This window comes from Cimex lectularius, unplaced genomic scaffold, assembly GCF_000648675.2.
Source record: "Cimex lectularius strain Harlan isolate CLEC.00 unplaced genomic scaffold, Clec_2.1 scaffold356, whole genome shotgun sequence".
Classification (NCBI taxonomy): domain Eukaryota; kingdom Metazoa; phylum Arthropoda; class Insecta; order Hemiptera; family Cimicidae; genus Cimex; species Cimex lectularius.
This window is the reverse complement of record NW_019392986.1, coordinates 308,994-329,709: the sequence shown is the minus strand read 5'-3', so window position 1 is coordinate 329,709 and position 20,716 is coordinate 308,994. Positions and strand designations below refer to the sequence as shown.

General features: G+C 32.8%; 1 protein-coding gene across 2 annotated transcripts in view; it reads right to left on the bottom strand.

The window, feature by feature from the left end:
• Positions 1 to 18,826: 18,826 nt before the first annotated feature.
• Positions 18,827 to 20,716, bottom strand: part of LOC106668219 (LIM/homeobox protein LMX-1.2) — a 68,519-nt gene continuing 66,629 nt past the window's right edge. For both annotated transcript variants that reach the window (XM_024229604.1, XM_024229603.1), the window contains exon 6: positions 18,827 to 19,426. In XM_024229604.1, the coding sequence (XP_024085372.1) occupies positions 19,182 to 19,426 (245 nt within the window). In that variant the 3' untranslated portion in view covers positions 18,827 to 19,181. The remainder of the gene's footprint in view (positions 19,427 to 20,716) is intronic.

The window sequence follows — 20,716 nt, the reverse complement described above, 5'->3', positions numbered from 1 at the left end:
TGAAATAATACACATTGTGATTTATGACACATCCAATTTCAAAATATGGTTAGACAAATAACTCTTTTTTGATGTTATTAACAACCCAAAACAAAAATATATCGTGATTAGTGACCTCTAGTCGATGATTATTCGGAAATCGTGAGATGCGGTCTGGTGTGGCACTTTCAACACGACACGCGAGAATGGCACAATTACGCAGAAAACAAACACTTTGAGCACTGAAGATGATCTCAATAAAAATCGAAACGTTGGCCCGATAAAGCAAATATTTTTCTTAAACCTACATCACACCAGATCGCATCTCACGATTTCTGAATAATCACTAAAACGTATCTCTATACAGTAGTTTAGGGCATATATATTTAACAAAATTACACGTTATAACAATTATATTTGGTTGGTTGGATTTGATTTATGTCTTTATCTATTTTAAAATATAAAATCGAATGACTTTGTATTGATATAGAGATATAAATTTCCAAAGTTGCAGAATTTTAATTATAAACAGAAAACTACCCCTATACAGAAAATGATATTGACATAAATGTAAGATATTGAATAACGAGGGCTTTAGTACTATGATTTTACAAATGTCACACTTTTACTATATTTTTGAAATTTTGCTTGATTGATTTTCTTTTTACTTCATTCATTTGTATCTGCAACTGTATATGTATTATATACAACCAGCAGAATGGATTTCAATTTATGTTTGTGGCATTACAGGCGTTATAGGGAAAGCGACCCACAAATGGTAAATGTGGGGAATGGAGTAATCGTATTTTTGTGTTAGTGTGATGGTGTAATTTACTATGAAAACGTCTGTCATATGTTTTGATGGATGACAAAACTGTTGGCATGTGAAGATCTCTGGGAAGTGTTATTGTTTACGTAAAAAGGGGCCGAAAAAATTAGTTTTAAAATTTTTGGTTGAAAATATTCTAATATTTGACTATTGGAATATTTGGCCGATCCATGAGCTTGGCATCCGTACGTCCTAATAGGTTTGAGTAAGTATGTGTATGTCGAAAGTTTTGATTTTAATGGTATTCAATTAGTTAGTTAATTTATTCGTATGGTATATAAAATATATATATTTACAATATAACATTTCTGTGATTAAAGTAATAAAAATACTTTTTCACGTGCACAATTGTTCTTACAACTATGAAATAAATATATATGTATAAAAGTATATATATATATATGTGTGTGTGTGTGTGTGTGTATATATATGTGTGTGTGTATATATTGTGATGGTCAGTTTCAGCTAGAGAATTGATTTTTCTTTTTAAAACTTATAGAGAAAGACTGCCCACTAAAACTGCCTTCACATATGTGCCTAACTATGTAGGGTTGTTAAAATAATGGTTAATAAAAATCAAACTAAAAGAAAAGAGAATGTATAATAAAATAAAAATTATAACGAAATTAGAAATGATCTTCAAAAAAAATAAAAAATGTACACTTTTGAGTAAAGAGAAAAAGTATTTATTTTCTAAAACAAAATCTTTTAAATTTCATGAAAAATTATAATTTCGGAATTACTGGCTTTGACACACACAAAAGATTAAAATGTATCTTCCAAAAAAAAGGCACCTTGTGTAGGCTTGAATTTTCCAGGGTCCCCGTTTTGCCGTTCCAAGATGGCCACAAAAATCCCTTCTTGTTGAACAGTTGAACTTCTTATTAGTTGGACCTCTGATTGGCATATATATCACAAACGCCTCATCACCTCGGCTGAGGAGTTTGTTTATCTTGCATCCCCTCTTTCTTCCATACCTTCGGCCCCACATCGCACCTCAGAAGATTGTTTCTTCAAAAGACGATTCTCAAGGGCGAGACATCTCCCAATAAGTGGACAACAACGCCATAGGAAAAATCCAATTTCAAAATTGGCGAAATCGTCGCATCACCCCCTCCTTCTGAAGAAGAAACGTTCTTGAAAATCGTAGGGTGCAGAATTACATCAGATTCTTTGACCACCATGATCTCGAGAATCTTCGTGATGATATCCTCATGTGCTCGGCTGACTCCGAGGGCCGTGAAGAAGTCCGTTGGTGAGTTCCATAGATTTGAAGCATGGCCGGATCGCTTGCGTGACGTCATCTGTCTAGTTGGCGCTCCTTTTTGGAAACGGCGTCCTCTTCCGCTAGGTTCTGCAGCAGGGTCTTCATCAGTGTGATGGGTGATTTCTTTATCTCGAGTGAATCTCAGGGTACCTCTCTGAGATGGTATGCGACGAGAGAGCCTTAGGCACAACCTTTTTTTATTGTCAAAGCCAGTACTAAAGCATATATATATATATGTATATATTTATTAAATTAAAGTAATGGAAGTACATTTTTTGTCTTCTTTCTTTTGTATTCGTTATAATTGTTTAAAAATTCAATTTTTTTATTACATGTAAATTATAAGGGCTTTCTATTTTCCTTTTCAGTCAAATGAAAATTAAATAATGAAAAATAAAAATAATCTCTTTTTTATTGAAGTAGTTTGAAATTAAATTCTAATTTAGAGAACTAACTTTGCTTCCAATCGATAGTTAATTGATTAAATACCTTATAATTATACATATCGAATTGGTCGGAATATTATTTGTTTATTTAAATCTTGTTAATGGATTATGTTCTTGGGGGGTTGTACCTTTTAAGTTGAGAAATGTGGGCGGTTTTCTTTTCGTTCGGATCGTTGTCGGATTGGAGCGTATAAGAAACATCGCTATTTTTTTTAATTACAGTGTATGGATCGGTATATTTAAAGGATAGTTTTTTATTCACAGCCTTCATCTTATCGGACAATATATATGTTCTGATTAGAACTTTATCCCCAATGTCATACGCAATGAATTTATGTTTTTTGTTATAATGTTTTTCAATGGAAGCGTGGGCGGTTTGCAAATTTCTAAAAGCAGCTTTCCATAATTCTTTCGAGTTAATATGAGGATCACTTGGTTCAATTTCCCATGCCAGTTCTAAGGGAGTGTAAACATTTCTTCCTAGAAATAGAAGGTTTGGACTGTACCCGGTCGATTCATGAGTTGCTGAATTAAAAGCAAGTTGGATGAAATTTAAGTTTTCTGGCCATTTTCTTTGAACCTCAGCATGATAAGCTGTTATCGCTTGTTTTAAGTCCCTAATCCGTCTTTCGCATATATTAGCATCGGGTTTGTATCGAATTAAACAGTCATGCTTTATACCTCTACTAAATAGAAAGTTTGTAAATTTCTTCGATCTAAAAATACTACCATTATCTGAAATAACTCTTTCCCAATAACCGAAATTTTTAAAAATTGTTTCATCTATAGCTTTACTAACGGTTGTTGATGTGGCCTCTTTCAATGGGATTAAACATGTATAGCGTGTAAATGCATCGAGACAGATTAGGATATATTTGAAATTATTTGGTTTAGATTTAGGTAATTCTCCTGCGATATCAATCATAAGTGCTTGGCCTGGGTGTGTATAAATTTGGGAAGATAATTTTCCTTTTTTTCCGGATTGATCATATTTTGATTTCTGACAAGTTAGGCAAGAATTTATGTTTTTCGTTAAAAATGCGTTTAATTTAGGCCAATAAAATACGGATTTTATTTTCGATGCTGTTTTAAAAATACCCTGGTGACAACCGATACTTGAAGTATGAAAATACTGGAAAACAGCATTTTTTAATTTTTCAGGGATTGCAACTCTTAATCTTCCGTCTTGAAATTGGTAATATAATTTATTACCTTTCATCAGGAAATTTTCCACTTTTTCTTTATTTTTAATCCTGGACATTATCTTTCCCAGCGTTGGATCCTCTCGCTGGGATGAAATAAAATTTCCAAAGATTTCAGGGACTTCGGTTAATATTGCATTTACCCTAATGTTTTGGTTTTCGTGATTTTCTTCTGGAAAATTGCGGGATAAATAGTCGGCAATGGTATTGCATTTTCCATTAATGTGGTGTGGGATAAAATCAAAAGATAATATTTTTATGAGCCACCTAGCTAATCTCCCTTTTGCATTTTTCATATCAAACAATGTTGATAATGCCTTATGATCGGTGTAAAGTTCAAAACGGGAGTTCTCGACATAGATTCGAAATTTTTCGAGTGCAAATATTATGCCTGCTAACTCCAGTTCATATGCACTATAGTTTTTTTGCTCAGTATCCGTGAATCTGCGGCTGGCGAAAGCTATAGCGCAAATACGATCATGGTTGTCCCTTTGAGTCAGCACCGCCGAGACCCCTTTACTTGACGCATCGGTATATATCGAAAAGGTTTTTGTAAAGTCTGGAGTTTTCAAAATCGGGGCTGCTGCGATTGTTTCACGTGTCTTTACCCAGGCTTCTTCGGCTTCCTTAGACCAGACCAAGTCAGAGCTCTTTTTTCTTAGTCTGTTCAAAGGGGCGGCGATTATCGACAGCTCTGGAAAAAATCTCCCGAAAAATTGGACTGCTCCCATGAATTGCGAAATTTGTCGAGGTGTTTTGGGCTTGGGAAGTTGTAATAGTGCTTCGATTCTAGACGGATCAATTGAAATTGTAGAATTTCCGACTTTGTGGCCCAAAAAATCGACCGTTTCCTGTGCAAATTTAATTTTTTCAGGTTTTACCGTCAATTTTGCACTTCTTAATCTTCTTAAAACCTCATTTACGTGGGTCATATGGTCTTTGTAGTTATTAGAAAAAATTATTAGATCGTCAAAATAATTTAATACGAAACGGTATTTAATGTCTTCGAAAATTTTATCCATTAAGACACTTAGGATTTGCCCTCCTGTGGCCAAACCAAAAGGTACTGAATTGTAGCAATATGTCCCGAAAGCTGTTTGAAACGCTGTGAGGATTTTACTCTCAGCAGTGAGACCTATCTGATGATATGCCGAATTTAGGTCCAACACCGTCAAATATTTTGCGTTATTTAAATATAACAGGGCACTCTCTATAGTAGGGGTGGGGTATTCGAGATATTTTATTTGTGAATTCAATTTGCGATAATCGACCACTAATCTAAAATCCTCTTTCTCACACTCTCCGTTCTTTTTTGAAACTAAAAAACATGGTGATGTAAAATCAGTTTGTACACGTTTGATAACTTTTTTTTCCAAAAGTTCATCAAGTTTTTTTCGTAAGATTGTTAATTTAGGAGGTGTAAGCTGATAGTTAATCCGTTTACATTCGAGTTTTGCTCCTGAGATTAATGTTATTTCATGTTTTAGAAGTGTAGTAAGCCCTAGTTTATCCGTCAAAACATCGGGATACTGCTTCTTAAGATTTTGCAGGTCGGAGTGAATCGAGTTTACCATTGTGTTTTCTAATGTTTCCTCATCTTGTATTAAACTAAAATTATTCCCTTTTTTATCAAAATTAAATGAAAAAAATCCTTCTGCAGGATTTATTGACATCTGAGAATTCTTTAAAAAATCAAAACCTATTAAAATATTTACTGGTAAATTTGGCACAATATAAAAAAAATATTCCCAGCGATAATTTTCAATTTTTATGTTTAATTTTACTCCATTTTTTATCAAAACTTTTTCTGAATTCCCTACTGTTATTTTAGTATTACATTTTACTTTTTCTTTTTTTATGTTTGATTTAATTGCATTTAAAAAATTCTCGCTGACGCAGCTTATTGTCGCGCCAGAGTCTAATAAACCTTTTGTGCTAATTTTATTAACTTCTAAATAAATTTCACTCTTTATATCATTAGAATTCGTAGCCTGTAATATTTTTAAATTTGTAGTATTGCTCGATTCGCTCCTCCCATTTAGTTTTTTGATTCTTTTTTTACATTTTTATCTTATTTTCTTTTTCTGCTATTGGAGTTGATGGGGGGGAAGAGGGAAAAACTGGATATTGATGAGTAGTATATTGTGCGGGGTGATGAGGACGTAGTGTTCGTGACATGAAATTTACATATTTTGACTCTTTTTTAAAGGGTTTATTCCAATTTGGATTATCCAATTTGAAATTTCCTTTTCCGGTGGACTTTGGCTGACTATTGCCACCATTTGCATATTTTCCAAAATTATTTGAATTGTCACGTTTTTGAAAAGACTGTGAATGAAAGTTCGAGTTTTGCCGATAGTTTTTTTGAAAATTTCGATTATAATTATTAGGGTGCCAACCGTTTCTATTACTGTCTAAATATGATTTATAATATTGTCGAACAGGGTATTTTTCATATTTTTTGTGCCCGTTATATCTGTTGTAGCCGTTAAATTTTTTTTTATTATAGTACCCTAGGTCAGGAAGATCTCCCCTGGGATTAAAAAAAATTTGGTCTGCTCTATTGGACAATTCTAGTTTCTCTACTTCATTAATCAGAAGGTCTAGATCCTGAATTGTTGTGGGGCTTTGTTGGAAATGAAAATATGAACGAGTTCTTGCGTTAACTCCGTCCAGAATGCATTGGATTAATTCAGCGGGTGAATGGGATTGTAAGATAAAACCAAACTTCCTTACACTATCCACGAAGTCACGGAAACTCTCGTCCGGCTTTTGCAGTCTTAAAATATATTCGACCTGATATTGCATTTTTATTTTGGGACTTGTCAGTTCCGAAATAATTTTGTTCGAGATAACATCGAAAGTTATTTCCCCTTTTATTTCATTGAGAATACGGATTAATTGTTTGTTATTATTTGAAGCTGCAATTCTATTCATTATTTCATTAAAAAAGGTACCAGCCATACTGTTAATATCATATAAGCCTTCTAAAAATTTTATTATCGATTCAGGACAGCCCGTTTTTAATTTTGGTATTTTTTCAATACTGTTTTCTAAATATCTAGGAATTTCTTTAAATTTATTTTTACTCTCACTTTCGTTAGTTATTGGGTCTCCTGGGATTAATTCTATTTTGTTTTCGTCCTTATCGGCCTGCCTAGTTGACTCCCCGACCTCGTACGTTTTGGAACTTTTGTTTATTTTATTTATTTCGGTTTTAAGTTCATTGAAACCTTTCGTTAGTGTCTCATATCGGGTTTGTAAAATGCCAAAATTATGTTCGGTTGATTTTTGAAATTTGTTGACGCCCTCGCTTAATGATTTTAATGAACTTGAAAGTGATTCTACATTTGCTGTGATTTTTCTTTGTGCCTCGAATAAAGTTTTCATTTGAATCAACGGGTTACAACAGGGACCCTTCCACTTTGCTTTTCGTTCCGCGGCCATTTTTTTCCAATTTGTGATTGTAACTTGTGTGCAAGGAATGTGCAAAACAGAATTACATTCGCTGCACTCAGCGGATTCTTCCACCTCAAAAGATTTGTTACACGTAATGCAAGTAAGATTTTCTGACATTTTCCAATTTTTTCCAACAGCGACCAAAACGAGAAACAATTTACTTTATGTTTTCCCTTTATGATAGGGAGGGGTTCTTCGAATTTTTTTCTTTTTTTAAATATTACGGCCAATTTATTATTTAAAAATTATATTTAAATTTATTATTAAATTTATATTATTTTTTTAAAATTATCATCAAATAATTAGGTATTCGCTCTGCTACCAGATATGTGATGGTCAGTTTCAGCTAGAGAATTGATTTTTCTTTTTAAAACTTATAGAGAAAGACTGCCCACTAAAACTGCCTTCACATATGTGCCTAACTATGTAGGGTTGTTAAAATAATGGTTAATAAAAATCAAACTAAAAGAAAAGAGAATGTATAATAAAATAAAAATTATAACGAAATTAGAAATGATCTTCAAAAAAAATAAAAAATGTACACTTTTGAGTAAAGAGAAAAAGTATTTATTTTCTAAAACAAAATCTTTTAAATTTCATGAAAAATTATAATTTCGGAATTACTGGCTTTGACACACACAAAAGATTAAAATGTATCTTCCAAAAAAAAAGGCACCTTGTGTAGGCTTGAATTTTCCAGGGTCCCCGTTTTGCCGTTCCAAGATGGCCACAAAAATCCCTTCTTGTTGGACAGTTGAACTTCTTATTAGTTGGACCTCTGATTGGCATATATATCACAAACGCCTCATCACCTCGGCTGAGGAGTTTGTTTATCTTGCATCCCCTCTTTCTTCCATACCTTCGGCCCCACATCGCACCTCAGAAGATTGTTTCTTCAAAAGACGATTCTCAAGGGCGAGACATCTCCCAATAAGTGGACAACAACGCCATAGGAAAAATCCAATTTCAAAATTGGCGAAATCGTCGCAAGGGGTTGCGTATAATACCGCCCCGAGGAATATCAAGTACTCTTGGGTGAGTGTATGACCTCTGGAGAGTAAAAGTAATTTATTAGCGTGAAAGGAAGGGGTTGCTTATAACCCTGCCCCGAGGAATATCGAGTACTCTGGGGGAATGAATGTGACCAGACATCTAGGTTTGTGGTGATGTATATATTTGTATTGTATGTCTTGTTTTTATTCTGTATTTGACTACCTGAGGTACAAACGAGAGTCTATAGCATTCTAGAATATCGATGTAGTATATATCTGAAATCAGTAAAAGTAATTTATTAGCGTGAAAGGAAGGGGTTGCGTATAACACCGCCAGGGGGAATATCGAGTACTCTGGGGAAGTTTATGTGACCAGACATGTATGATTGTGGTGATGTATGTATATGCGGGTTTTGTAGATAGCCGAGCAAAAACAAAAAATATGTGCTTAATACTTTTTAGTCGATTCAAATTTTCATCTTTTTTGAGAAAAATTATACAGGGTCCCTCAGGACAAGGTCAACTTCAAAATTTCGAATATAACACTACACATCCTTACACGTCATATCAAAGGACTTTTACTCTGAAAACAATGGTGCAATCGGATTTCAAATTGGTCAAAACATGACAAAGTTATGGCAAAAAGAAACCGGCATCGTAAATTCAACGAGGAGCTTAATATTTTAGGATATGTGTAGTTTCTTCAAAATGGCACCAAAAAGTACTAATTAACTACGGTACGAATCCCAACAGTTACGGAGTTATTCCACTTTTTTTCTGTTTTTTAAGATTAGACGACCTTGCTCCAAATATACAATGATAACTCTAAAACTAAAAGGTAGTATTTTTAGTAGTACTATTCTGAAATTTATAGAACATAAAATTTCAGATAACGTACTCGATTTAACATACTTTTTAGTGGTATAATTGGGTTTTTAATTACTTTTTTGAAAGGAGTGAAGAAATTGATGAAGGAAAGGTAAAAACCGAGGTTGACGGATTGGTAAGGTGGAAAATAAAAAATAAAAAAAGGATGTAAAAACGTAATTTTGAAGGAAAGAACTAAAAACGTTTTTAATCTTACAATTCTTTTTTTTGGGGAATAATAATACAATAATCCTTTAGTCAAAGTTGCAGTCATGTTGGAAATAAATAAGTAATTGCACTATTTCGGTTTCGAATTTAAATTTAAAAAAAGCTTAATAAATTCATTCAAAATTTCCTTACGTGTTTACATTTATTTTTTAAATTTTCCACTTTACCAACCTGTCAATCACGGTTTGTACCTTTCCTTCATCAATTTGTTGATCTTTAAAAAAGTGATTAAAAAAACAATTACACCACTAAAAAGGATATTAAATGGAGTATGTTTTCTGAAATTTGCTGGACTATAGGTTTCAAAATAGTATTTAGAATCACCATTATACGTTTTTTAACATTGAACAAAAATGTCACGAGCAGGATTCGAACCCACGATCTTCGACTAAATACGCCGCTGCTCTACCACTTGAGCTATCCTGACTTCGATCCTCTAGGACACCAACTTCCCCTCTCAACCTCACCTTTCGAATTTTCCCTAGTTTTTGCCATTTTTCAAATGTCGTGTAATCTATTTGATTCTCGCGACAAATGAAATGGCCACGGAGAGCTTTAGTGAAGATGCATTTCATTTTACTTATTTAATCTATTTGATTTTGTGGTCCGATTGTCCAAATAACTTCTTTTATCTCAACCAGTACCTTACATAAAGATTAATTAATTGAAAGTTGTTGTTTGGTCAGTCGGACCACGAAATGTAATGGATTGAACAAAGAATAATTTTTCAAAGTTCTGGCTACTAAAATGCTTATTTCACCAACGATTACAAGTTTAATATCGGGCACATTTTACTGGAAATTTAACGTAGTTTTGAATGACATCAACGGATTTGTCCAAAACCTTTTAGTTTTGGAGTTATCATTGTTTATTTGAAGCAATGTCGTCAATTTTTTTAAAATCAGAAAAAGAAGAATAACTCCGAAACTGTTGAGATTCAGACAACAGTTAGTAGTACTTTTTGGTTCCATTTTAAATGTAGAATCTACTGGCAAATTTTGTATATACGAACGATTAATTTGGAATCTAATCTCCACATTTTTGGAATTTCCCCTCCTTTTTGCCATTTTTTTCAAAAATCTTGTAATCTCTTTGATACTCGGTGACAAATGAAATGGCCATGGAGAGCTTTATTGAAGTAGACTTCATTTTACTTATTAAATCTATTAGGTTTCGTAGTCCGATTGACCAAATAAATTCTTTTCAATTAATTAATTTTTAAGTAAGGTATTGGTTGAGATAAATGTCAAAAAGTAGAGAACATTAAAAAAAAGGTGGGTTTGAGATGGGAAGTTGGTGTCCGAGTGGATCGAAGTCTCAATAGCTCAAGTGGTAGAGCAGCGGCGTATCGAGCCGAAGGTCGTGGGTTCGAATCCCGCTTATGACACTGACTTTTTTTATCTCAACCGACACCTTACTTAAACATTAATTAATTGAAAATAATTTATCTGGTCAATTGGACCACGAAACCTAATAGATATACGAACAATGTTATGCTAAAGAAAACTAAGAAAAAGTAGAATCTACTGGCAAATTTGTAACACAAGTAGCCACCCTGTGTATACAAATAACGCAACAATATACAAATAACAAGAAGAAGAGAAGAAATAACAAGAACAATATTAAGCTAAAAAAAGCCGTTGGATGTGTATGATAAGAGAAATGGTGAATAGTTGGCTTTTAAAGGTTATATTTAATGCGAAAGAGTAGGATGACAAATTGTTGTTATGAAAAAAAAAATTGAAAAGATAACGTATCCTTAGGTTTTTTCGATTAATCATCGTAAACATACTTGATGAAGGGTTGTAGGATCTCCCTTGGTACAATACGTCCTCCTGTTTTAATAGCAATTCCTCGGACGTCTAACAAGCGATGACATGATTAATAACGAACCGGATTACAATAAGTGGAGATCTCCGGGGGTAAACAAATCGATAAAACGGACAAAAGAAAGTTTCGCAGTATGAAACGTCGGGAACGCGGATGACGGCCCTCGGATTCCACCGCAGTCCTCGGACCTATTGTGTTTTGTTCATTACAGGCAGTAAAAACCCCCGCTCGGAAAAGGGATGAACACCCTTCGGGTTTTTATTTTTTACTTTTTTTTTATTAGCACCCTTCTCTCCATTGGGCTCTTACGGCGAATCAAAAGAAGGGCGACGATACGATGGCGTCTTGAAAATGAAAATCGATGTTTTAAAAAAAGTGAGGAGAGGGGAAAAAATCCCTTAGATAATAAAACCTTATGAATCCCATTTAAATATTTGACTGTGTCGGTGGCTGCTAATGCACCTCGAGGGTGGTTAATGTGCAAAAGAGCCCCCTAATCCGACACGTGCCTACTATTTCATTTTCATACTCGTCCTACTTTATATTCCCTTATGAATGAAGTCAAAGCTTACCTTACGCTCCATTACTTTCAATGTTTATTTTATACATTTGGCCGGTTGAAAAACCTTTAATTGACAGTGAACATTAAAATCAAGCTGAATACATTTACAAAATAAATGATTCACTAATTTTAACGCATAACGGGGCATATCTACCGATGAATTCTCCAAACCAACATACAAAAAATAGAATGAAAGTCCGTCAGAGCGATAGTGGTTCGATGAAACAAGAACTATACAGAAACTACATATTCAATCTTATAATATGAAATAATATTAAAAAAATTTAATGTGTAGTTTTGTTTTCGTTGTTCGTTACCCGTCAGATGGACTTTGACGAAACTAAGCCCCTTCAGCTGCTTTGTCTGATGTTGAAATAATAAAACAAACTTATTAGAAAAGATAAATGGTGGAGTGAGTGTGTTGTTCAATCTTTTGAAAAAGATAGTTCCTACTCACAGTAAGTTACCTGCTGATTAATTCTCTAGACCATAAATATAAATTTTATCTTTCAATTAATTAAGGTTTTTAGTTGAGATAAAAAGTCAGTGTCACGAGCGGGATTTGAACCCACGATCTTCAGCTAGATACTGCAATCTAGCAATCGTGACTTCGATCCCTCGGACACTAACGTCCCATCTCAACCCAACCTTTTGAATTTTCTCTCCTTTGTCTCCGAGAATCAATTAGATTACACGACATTTGAAAAATGGCAAAAAGGAGGGAAAATTCGAAAGGTTGGATTGAGGTGGGAAGTTAGTGTCCGAGTAGATCGAAGTCATTATAGCTCAAGTGGTAGAGTAACGGCGTAATAGCCGAAGGTAGTGGGTTCGAATCCCGCTCGTGCCATTGACTTTTTTATCTCAACTAAAAACCTTAATTAATTGAAAGACATTAATTGGTCAAACGGACCACGAAGCTAGTGAATTTATAAATTTTACATTGAAATTTAATAAAGATGGTTGTTTCAACTTTTTAGACCTAAAAATTTCCATAGTAAACAACCTAATTGACATAGACGTGCATAGAAAACCCACAACTACAGACACTATTATACCAGCGGATTCTTCTCAACCATGGACCCATAAATCAGTTGGTTTCATTTGGCTGATAGACCGTATGTTAAAACTCCCATTAACACCCGATAACTATAAAAAAAATAATTAGAAACTATTAAAACCTTAGGAAAAAACAATGGATATCAAGAAATATTTATTGATAGGTTGCTAGATAAAATAATAAAAAAGTTACCTGTAAAAGAAGCAACAATACGACTCAACCACACCACCATAAATGTATCATCAGGTTTCCGATGTTTGCCGTATATTGGTAAATTATCAGAAAAAGTAGGTAAAATTCTTAAACAAGGTTTTAAAATATCTTTTAGAAGTACGGGTTCACATAAAAAAATCCTCTCAAAACCTAAAGATAAGGTAAGACAACTTGGCAAAAAGCGGGGCTTACCAACTTAATTGTAATCATTGCAACATTAAATATATAGGACAAAGCGGTAGAGAATTAAAAACGAGAGCTCAAGAACATTTGCCTAATTCGACCAAATTTTCGGAATTTAAGGAGTTAAGTGTTTAGCCATTTTAAATGGAGACAATTGGTATGATTTTTATTCGTATACCATTACTAATTTAAAATATAGAAAGTTATTGGTGAAGGAATTTCATTTTAATTAATGTTTCATTTTATTAAAAAAATAATATTTTGTCTAATTTTAACATATTTTCTTCTGTTTTTGGTATTTATTAAAAAAATTACAGGAGGACTCTAGTCCATTGTTATTAATAATTTCACTAGTTTCCGTGGTCCACTTGACCAATTAAAATCTTTAAATTAATTAAAAAATAGTTCAATTATAAAAAATTATCAAATAGATAGCACGACATTTGAAAAATGGCAAAAAGGAGGGAAGTTAGTGTCCCAGTGGATCGAAGTCACGATAGCTCAAGTGGTAGAGCAGTGGCGTATCTAGCCGAAGATCGTGGGTTCGAATCCCGCTCGTGACACTGACTTTTTTTATGTCAACTAAAAACCTTAATTAATTAAAATAATATAAAAATNTAAATAAAAATAAATAAATAAAAACAAATAATAAATAAATAAATATTAAAAAAAAAAGGTCCTTCAACCTGATGATGAGCTGTAGGCTCGAAATCCGGAACAATACTTACTGTGAGTAGGAACTATCTTTTTAAAAAGATTAAAACAAACTTTGGCCATAATTATTTCCACATGTCTAATTCCCGTCCTGAAGTGTACCATTCAAGAGAAATCTGGTTAAAATAACCGTTCCTTGTTATCAAAGGGACTTGATTTTAATCCATTCACAGGAAAATGGTGCTTAATCGCACGTAAAGTCCTACGAATGTACTTAAATTACGACCGTTCGATAGGTGGATATTTAAAAATGAAATTTTAGAAATAGCCGAAGGTCCTGGGTTCGAATCCCGCTCGTGACACTAACTTTTTAATCTCAACCTTAAAAGATAACAAAGATTATAATTACCTTTGTTCGCTACGCAACTCCGAACGAAACTAATGCATTTTCTAGACGGATGTCCTATCCTGTCAGAATTTCGTTTAATTTATTACAACCAGATATCTTTCTCACATAATCAGTGTTTATCCATTTTAAATGGAGACAATTGGGATGATTTTTATTCATATACCATTACTATTTTAAAATATTGAAAGTTTTTGTTGAATGAATTTAATTTTAATTAATGTTTCATTTTATTCAAAAAAAATTTTGTCTTATTTTAAGGTGTTTACTTCGATATTTGGTATTTATTAAAAAATTCGACAGGACTCTAGTCCATTGTTATTATTAATTACAATGGTCTGATTGACCGAATAACGTTTTTCAATTAATTAATCTTTATTTAAGGTAGATAAAAAAGTCAGTGTCACGAACGGGATTCGAACCCACGACCCTCGGCTAATTACGCCGCTGCTCTACCACATGAACTATCGTGACCTCGATCCACTCGAACACTAACTTCCCATCTCAACCCCACCTTTCGAATTTTCCCTCCTTTTTGCCATTTTTCAATTTTTGCCGCTCGTGACACTGACTTTTTTTATCTCAACCAATACCTTACATAAAGATTAATTAATTGAAAAAAGTTATTAGTAATGTAATTGTATTTTTTTATAGTTAAATAAAACATTATTATTAATTTGTTGGATTCGTGAGTAAAACAGTCATTATTTATTTAATTTTATTAGTGGTTCGGTGAATCCTTTATGTCAACATTAACTCAGGTAAGTCGTTAATGTCCAATGTAAGATGTTTCATAGCAAAAAACACACAGATCTGCCAAATATGTTCGTATGCACAATGAGAGGGAAAAAGGGCATCCATTTTTTTAAAAGTAAATACATGCTATCGTTATAATTTTTATTTCTTGCTGTTTACTGGATATTTTTAAAATTAAATATACGATATAAAAATAAATACAAATTAAACTGAGTAAAACAATTTTACCAAAAATGTTACTATGGAAACAATGAAAAATATATTCAATTCATCCGGAGTATTTTCTCTTCTTGCGTTGATCACCTCTTGCATTAGACGTGGCATAGATTTTTTTTGTACTTTTGAATGTAGTGCTGTGGAATATTTTCATACCCCTCCAACAGCGCCATTCCTAATTCCTACAAATGTTCTGACGTCACTGGACGACTTTTTACCCTCTTTAACAATTCATCCCAAAGTGTTAGATAGCTTTTTAAGTCCGGGACTACATGCTGGCCACTACAAACATTGAACCGAAACACGTATCAAGTAGTCACCAACGATCCTAGCGGGGGCCTTTTATTGCCATAAAAATAAAACAGACGCCAATTAGTGGAACACCTTCTGATAACACTTCTTCAACGCATGCGCAGCTGTTAGGGAACCCTCGATGAAGATCAAGTTCTTGCGGCCTTTCATAGCCTGCCCAAATCATAACACCACCACCTACAGAGCTTCTCCGGGGTGAAAATGTTCCGGGGATATATCGCTCTCCTGTTCTTTTTCAAATCTTCTCTCAGCAGTCAGGAGACCTCGAATAAAACCTTGACTCATTCTAAAACAAGTTTTTAGTACAATCTTGGTCAGCTCAATCGATGTAATTTCTTGCAAAACTTAACCAAGCTGTTCTGTGCCTTGACCAAAGTTCTGAACCAATGGTTGGCCTTCTCGCGCATAATCGAGCTTCTGAAAGTCTTCTTACAATGCAGAGACTGACATTAACATTCTAATTTGTTGAAGTGGTTGCTTGATCTCAACAGCAGTAGAATGTCGATTTCGGAGAACATTCGAAACAATAAAACGATCATCTCTGAGTTATGTCATGATACTACTATTTCATCCATGCATTCTTCAGTAACCTCCAGTATCTCGGTAGCGATGGAAGAACCTTTGGGCAGTGATTCTTCACGACAGTCTTTTAGAAATATACGGCCCCAGGTATCTTACTACATCAGCTGTCGGTATTTCCACAGGAGTGGCCAAGACCATAGCAGAAACTACTAAACCAAGGATGTGACAGGAATAGAATAATCGCAGGATTGTTCACTGGACATTACATGCTCTTGAGGCATATGGATAGACTCGATCCAGTAGAACCAAGCCGTTGTAGATATTGCCAGATAGAAGAATCAATGTACAAAGGCTAATGTCCAATGAAATTCATACACCCTGAAGAGGAAAAGACAAGATCTGAAAAAGTTTACTTATACATACCACGTTTATGAAGATATGGAACAGACTTTCGTTATGTCTGCGGAGTTTAATGGCAACAACTTCAAATCTTTAAAGCAATGTCAGGAGATAGTAAAACCTTTTAGTTTTAACACAATTGTGGCTTCAGGCAGTTTATCAGTGCATGATGGAGAGAGTGTAAAGTGGATATCTAAGTCAGCTTCGAGGGTCGAGTCGATGTGGTCGTCTGATGCCTGTCGTCGAGGGATGATGCGCGTCGGACAGGAGGAGGTGACCTGCGGGATGTTGACTTTTCCATGCCAATCTAGATGTGACGATTTTTATCCAAATCCTCGAAGGCGTCACAGTATAAAAATAAGGTTAAAATGATTGTTGTATATGACCTTTTCCTTTCCGGCTGCAGGCGGTCACTCGCGGAGTTTGGTTTTCTTGTAAAATTAATGTGCCCCCCTCAAATAAAAAGAAGTTTACTATAAAGTCTTAAGCTTAGCGCAATGTTCTATACAAGATGATGCACAATAGACCAAAATTTTTCGCGATACGCAAAGAGGACCGCCTCCAAGTAACTTAAATCTAAACCTAACCTGTAATAATTTTGGTTAAGGTCTTACAAGATACTTTCTTTTGAGATATTTGTACAATACTCAACCAAACATACATAACTATTGGGTTGTCCGGAAAATAATGCAGGATTTTAAGTTTTCATTAAAAAAAATCTATATAAAATATTCTGTTTACGTTTACAGGATTACTCATTTGTATGNGTATGGGAAATTATTTTGATTAAAGAACATTGCTTTAAAGTAACTAGTTTCTTTTTTTTTGTTTAATACCAAAATCCTGCATTATTTTCCGGACAACCCAATATATGTAATATATAATATTATACACAGTATATAATTATGATTATTCGGAGATCGTGAGATGCGGTCTGATGTGACGTAAGTTTTAGAAAAACATTTTTTTATCGTGCCAACGTTTCGATCTTTATTGAAATCATCTTCAGGGAACATTGTTTAAATTTTACAAAGGTGTGTAGCGTGGAAAAAATTAATTTATACAATGCTAGAAATTTTATATATATATATATATATATAATGAATTTGTACAATGCTAGAAAATTTTAGATTAAAAAAATGAATTTATACAATGCTAGAAAATTTTACAATGTTAGAAAATTTTACAATAAGAAAAAAATGAATTTATGCAATGCTAGAAAATTTTACAAGAAAAAAAATGAATTTATATAATGTTAGAAAATTTTTAAAAAAGAAAAAAATGAATTTATATAGTGCTAGAAAATTTTATAATAAAAAAATGAATTTATACAATGCTAGAAAATTTTAGATTTCGTTTCGATCTTTATTGGGATCATCTTCAGCGCCTGGAACTTATAAACATTGTTTAAATTATACAAATACACGTAGGATGTGAAAAAATGAATTTATACAATGCTATAAAATTTTAGATAAAAAAAATGAATTTATACAATGTAAGAAAATGTTAAAATAAGAAAAAAATGGATTGATACAATACTAGAAAATTTTCTAGAAAACAAACAATTTGAGTGTTTTCTAAAAACTTTGAGTGTTTTTTGAGTGTTGTTAGCTAATATGTTGATTTAATCTAAAATTTTCTAGCATTGTATAAATTCATTTTTTTCTTATTCTAAAATTTTCTAGCATTGGTATAAATTTATAGTTTTATCTAAAATTTTCTAGCATTGTATAAATTCATTTTTTTGTATTCTAAAATTTTCTAGCATTGTATAACTTCATTTTTTCTAATTTTAAAATTTTCTAACATTGTATAAATTCATTTTGTCCTTGTTGTAACGTTTCTAGCATTGTATAAATTAATTTTTTCTTATTGTAAAATTTTCTAACATTGTTTAAATTAATTTTTTTCTTATTGTAAAATTTTGTAGCGTTGTATAAATTAATTTTTTTAATCTAAAATTTTCTAGCATTGTATAAATTCATTTTTTTATTATAAAATTTTCTAGCACTATATAAATTCATTTTTTTCTTTTTTTAAAATTTTCTAACATTATATAAATTCATTTTTTTTCTTGTAAAATTTTCTAGCATTGCATAAATTCATTTTTTTTCTTATTGTAAAATTTTCTAACATTGTAAAATTTTCTAGCATTGTATAAATTCATTTTTTTAATCTAAAATTTTCTAGCATTGTACAAATTCATTATATATATATATATATATATAAAATTTCTAGCATTGTATAAATTAATTTTTTCCACGCTACACACCTTTGTAAAATTTAAACAATGTTCCCTGAAGATGATTTCAATAAAGATCGAAACGTTGGCACGATAAAAAAATGTTTTTCTAAAACTTACGTCACATCAGACCGCATCTCACGATCTCCAAATAATCTTTGACTAACGGTCACTAAACACCACACACTTATATAATCGACAAGGATTGAATGTTTAAAAACAACGAAAAATGAAACATGTATTACATTATTGCACATATTAAATTACAGACATGTTACTCATTGATTGATGATATTGTTGATCAAGATGGACGATGATGATTAATATATATAGGTATACTTCTAATTTTTACATTCGAACAGTAAAAGAAAGATGTTTTAAGTTATCATTTTAGTGCTAAAGTGTGTGAATTTTTTGGGTCAGCGGTGCTAATGCAGCTAGAAGATGAAATTGTCAAGGAAAAGCTGGCATACATCATACATAAACTTCGGTTTGGTGTATTTTATAGACAATTTTGGTTAAGAAATACCTAATTTTCAGGATGAATGAAATTGAAGTCACTAACAGAATCGAATGGTGTATTTACCGACTGGGTTTAGGTAGTGCTTGTTTTGGTGTTCGACGAGCATGGTCTTGTAAAAGACGTCGTCCTCCTTCTCGGCCGATTCCACCTTAATTGGCAGGTACTCGCGAGATTCCTTGACCTGGAGGTATTCCCTCGTGTCCGGGGGAAGACAGTGGCCGGTCTCCGTGTCGCTGCAGCTGTCGTTAAGGTATCCCCCGCCACCGCCGCAACCCTGCGAACCTGGAAAAAGCGAAAGGGTTCAACTTAAGACAAAACGATTCGACATCCGTCGGAGAAAGTACGAGATGTCCCCGCAATGCAATTTTCTCTGTAAGCAATAAAACTCTTAGAAGGGTTATTGAAGAGAAGGCGCGTCGTAAACGGCAGCCGGCGCTCCCACTCTCACACATGGTCTAACCCTAATAACCTCGATTCGGATATTGTATTCTCTGTTAAAAACAATTATAAAAAAATATATAAACATACAAGTTTATACATTTTTACTTAGTTTTTGTTAAGTTTTCAAAAAAGTATGCTTAAAACCAAGCACAGCAAACATGAAAACCGTCGATGTACATTTATTTAATAAATGAATCATATCATATTTCTGCTATAAAATGGATGGGTGACGATTAAGTTGAGGAATCTCCAAAATAATACAATTCGTAATCAATCTTTGTTTCTTTCAAACACCAGAACGGTGACTCCAGAAATTCACAGCGGTGTTCAAGAAGGGTTTCCATATCGGGTAAAACTCCTGCTTGCTCCCTTTAAAGAGCCAAGGCTGCAAAATAGCCATGCAGTGTACTTCGACAAACACTATATTCTGTAAAGGGTCAATTTCGTTGAATTTAAGGGGTTAAATTGATTTGTAAACATGTAAATTTAATTAACAAAAAGTGAATTTAGTTTGCAAATTGATGAAATTAATTTGCAAACATATAAATTTAATTTATAAAATGATAGATTTAATACAAAAGTGGTGAATTTACTTTGAAAATATATATAAAATTGATTTTCAAAAATGGAGAATTTATTTCACAAATGACTGCATTTAATTAGGAAAATGGTGAATTTGCAAATTTATGAAATTGATTTGGGAAATGGTGAAATTATTTAGCAAATTTATGAAATTGAATTTCAAAAATATAAATTTAATTTGCAAAAGGGTTAATTTAGTTTGCAAAAGTGTTAAATTAACTTACAAAAAGCTAAATTTTAGCAGAGGTGAAATTGCTTTTCAGGAAGAGAAATTTAATTTTCAAAATGTTTAATTTAGTTTGAAAAGTAGTGAATTTATATATCAAAACAGTGAATTTAATTCGCAGAATGGTGCGTTTAGTTTGAAAATTGGTGAATTTAGTTTGCAAAATGGTGAATTTATTGAGCAAAAGACTGCATTTAATTAGAAAAATTTGCAAATTTATGAAATTGATTTGCAAAAGTGTGAATTTAGTTTGTAAAATGAATAATTTAATGTGAAAAATGCATTTCTTTGTAATGAATATTTGATCAATGGTCTATTTTGTC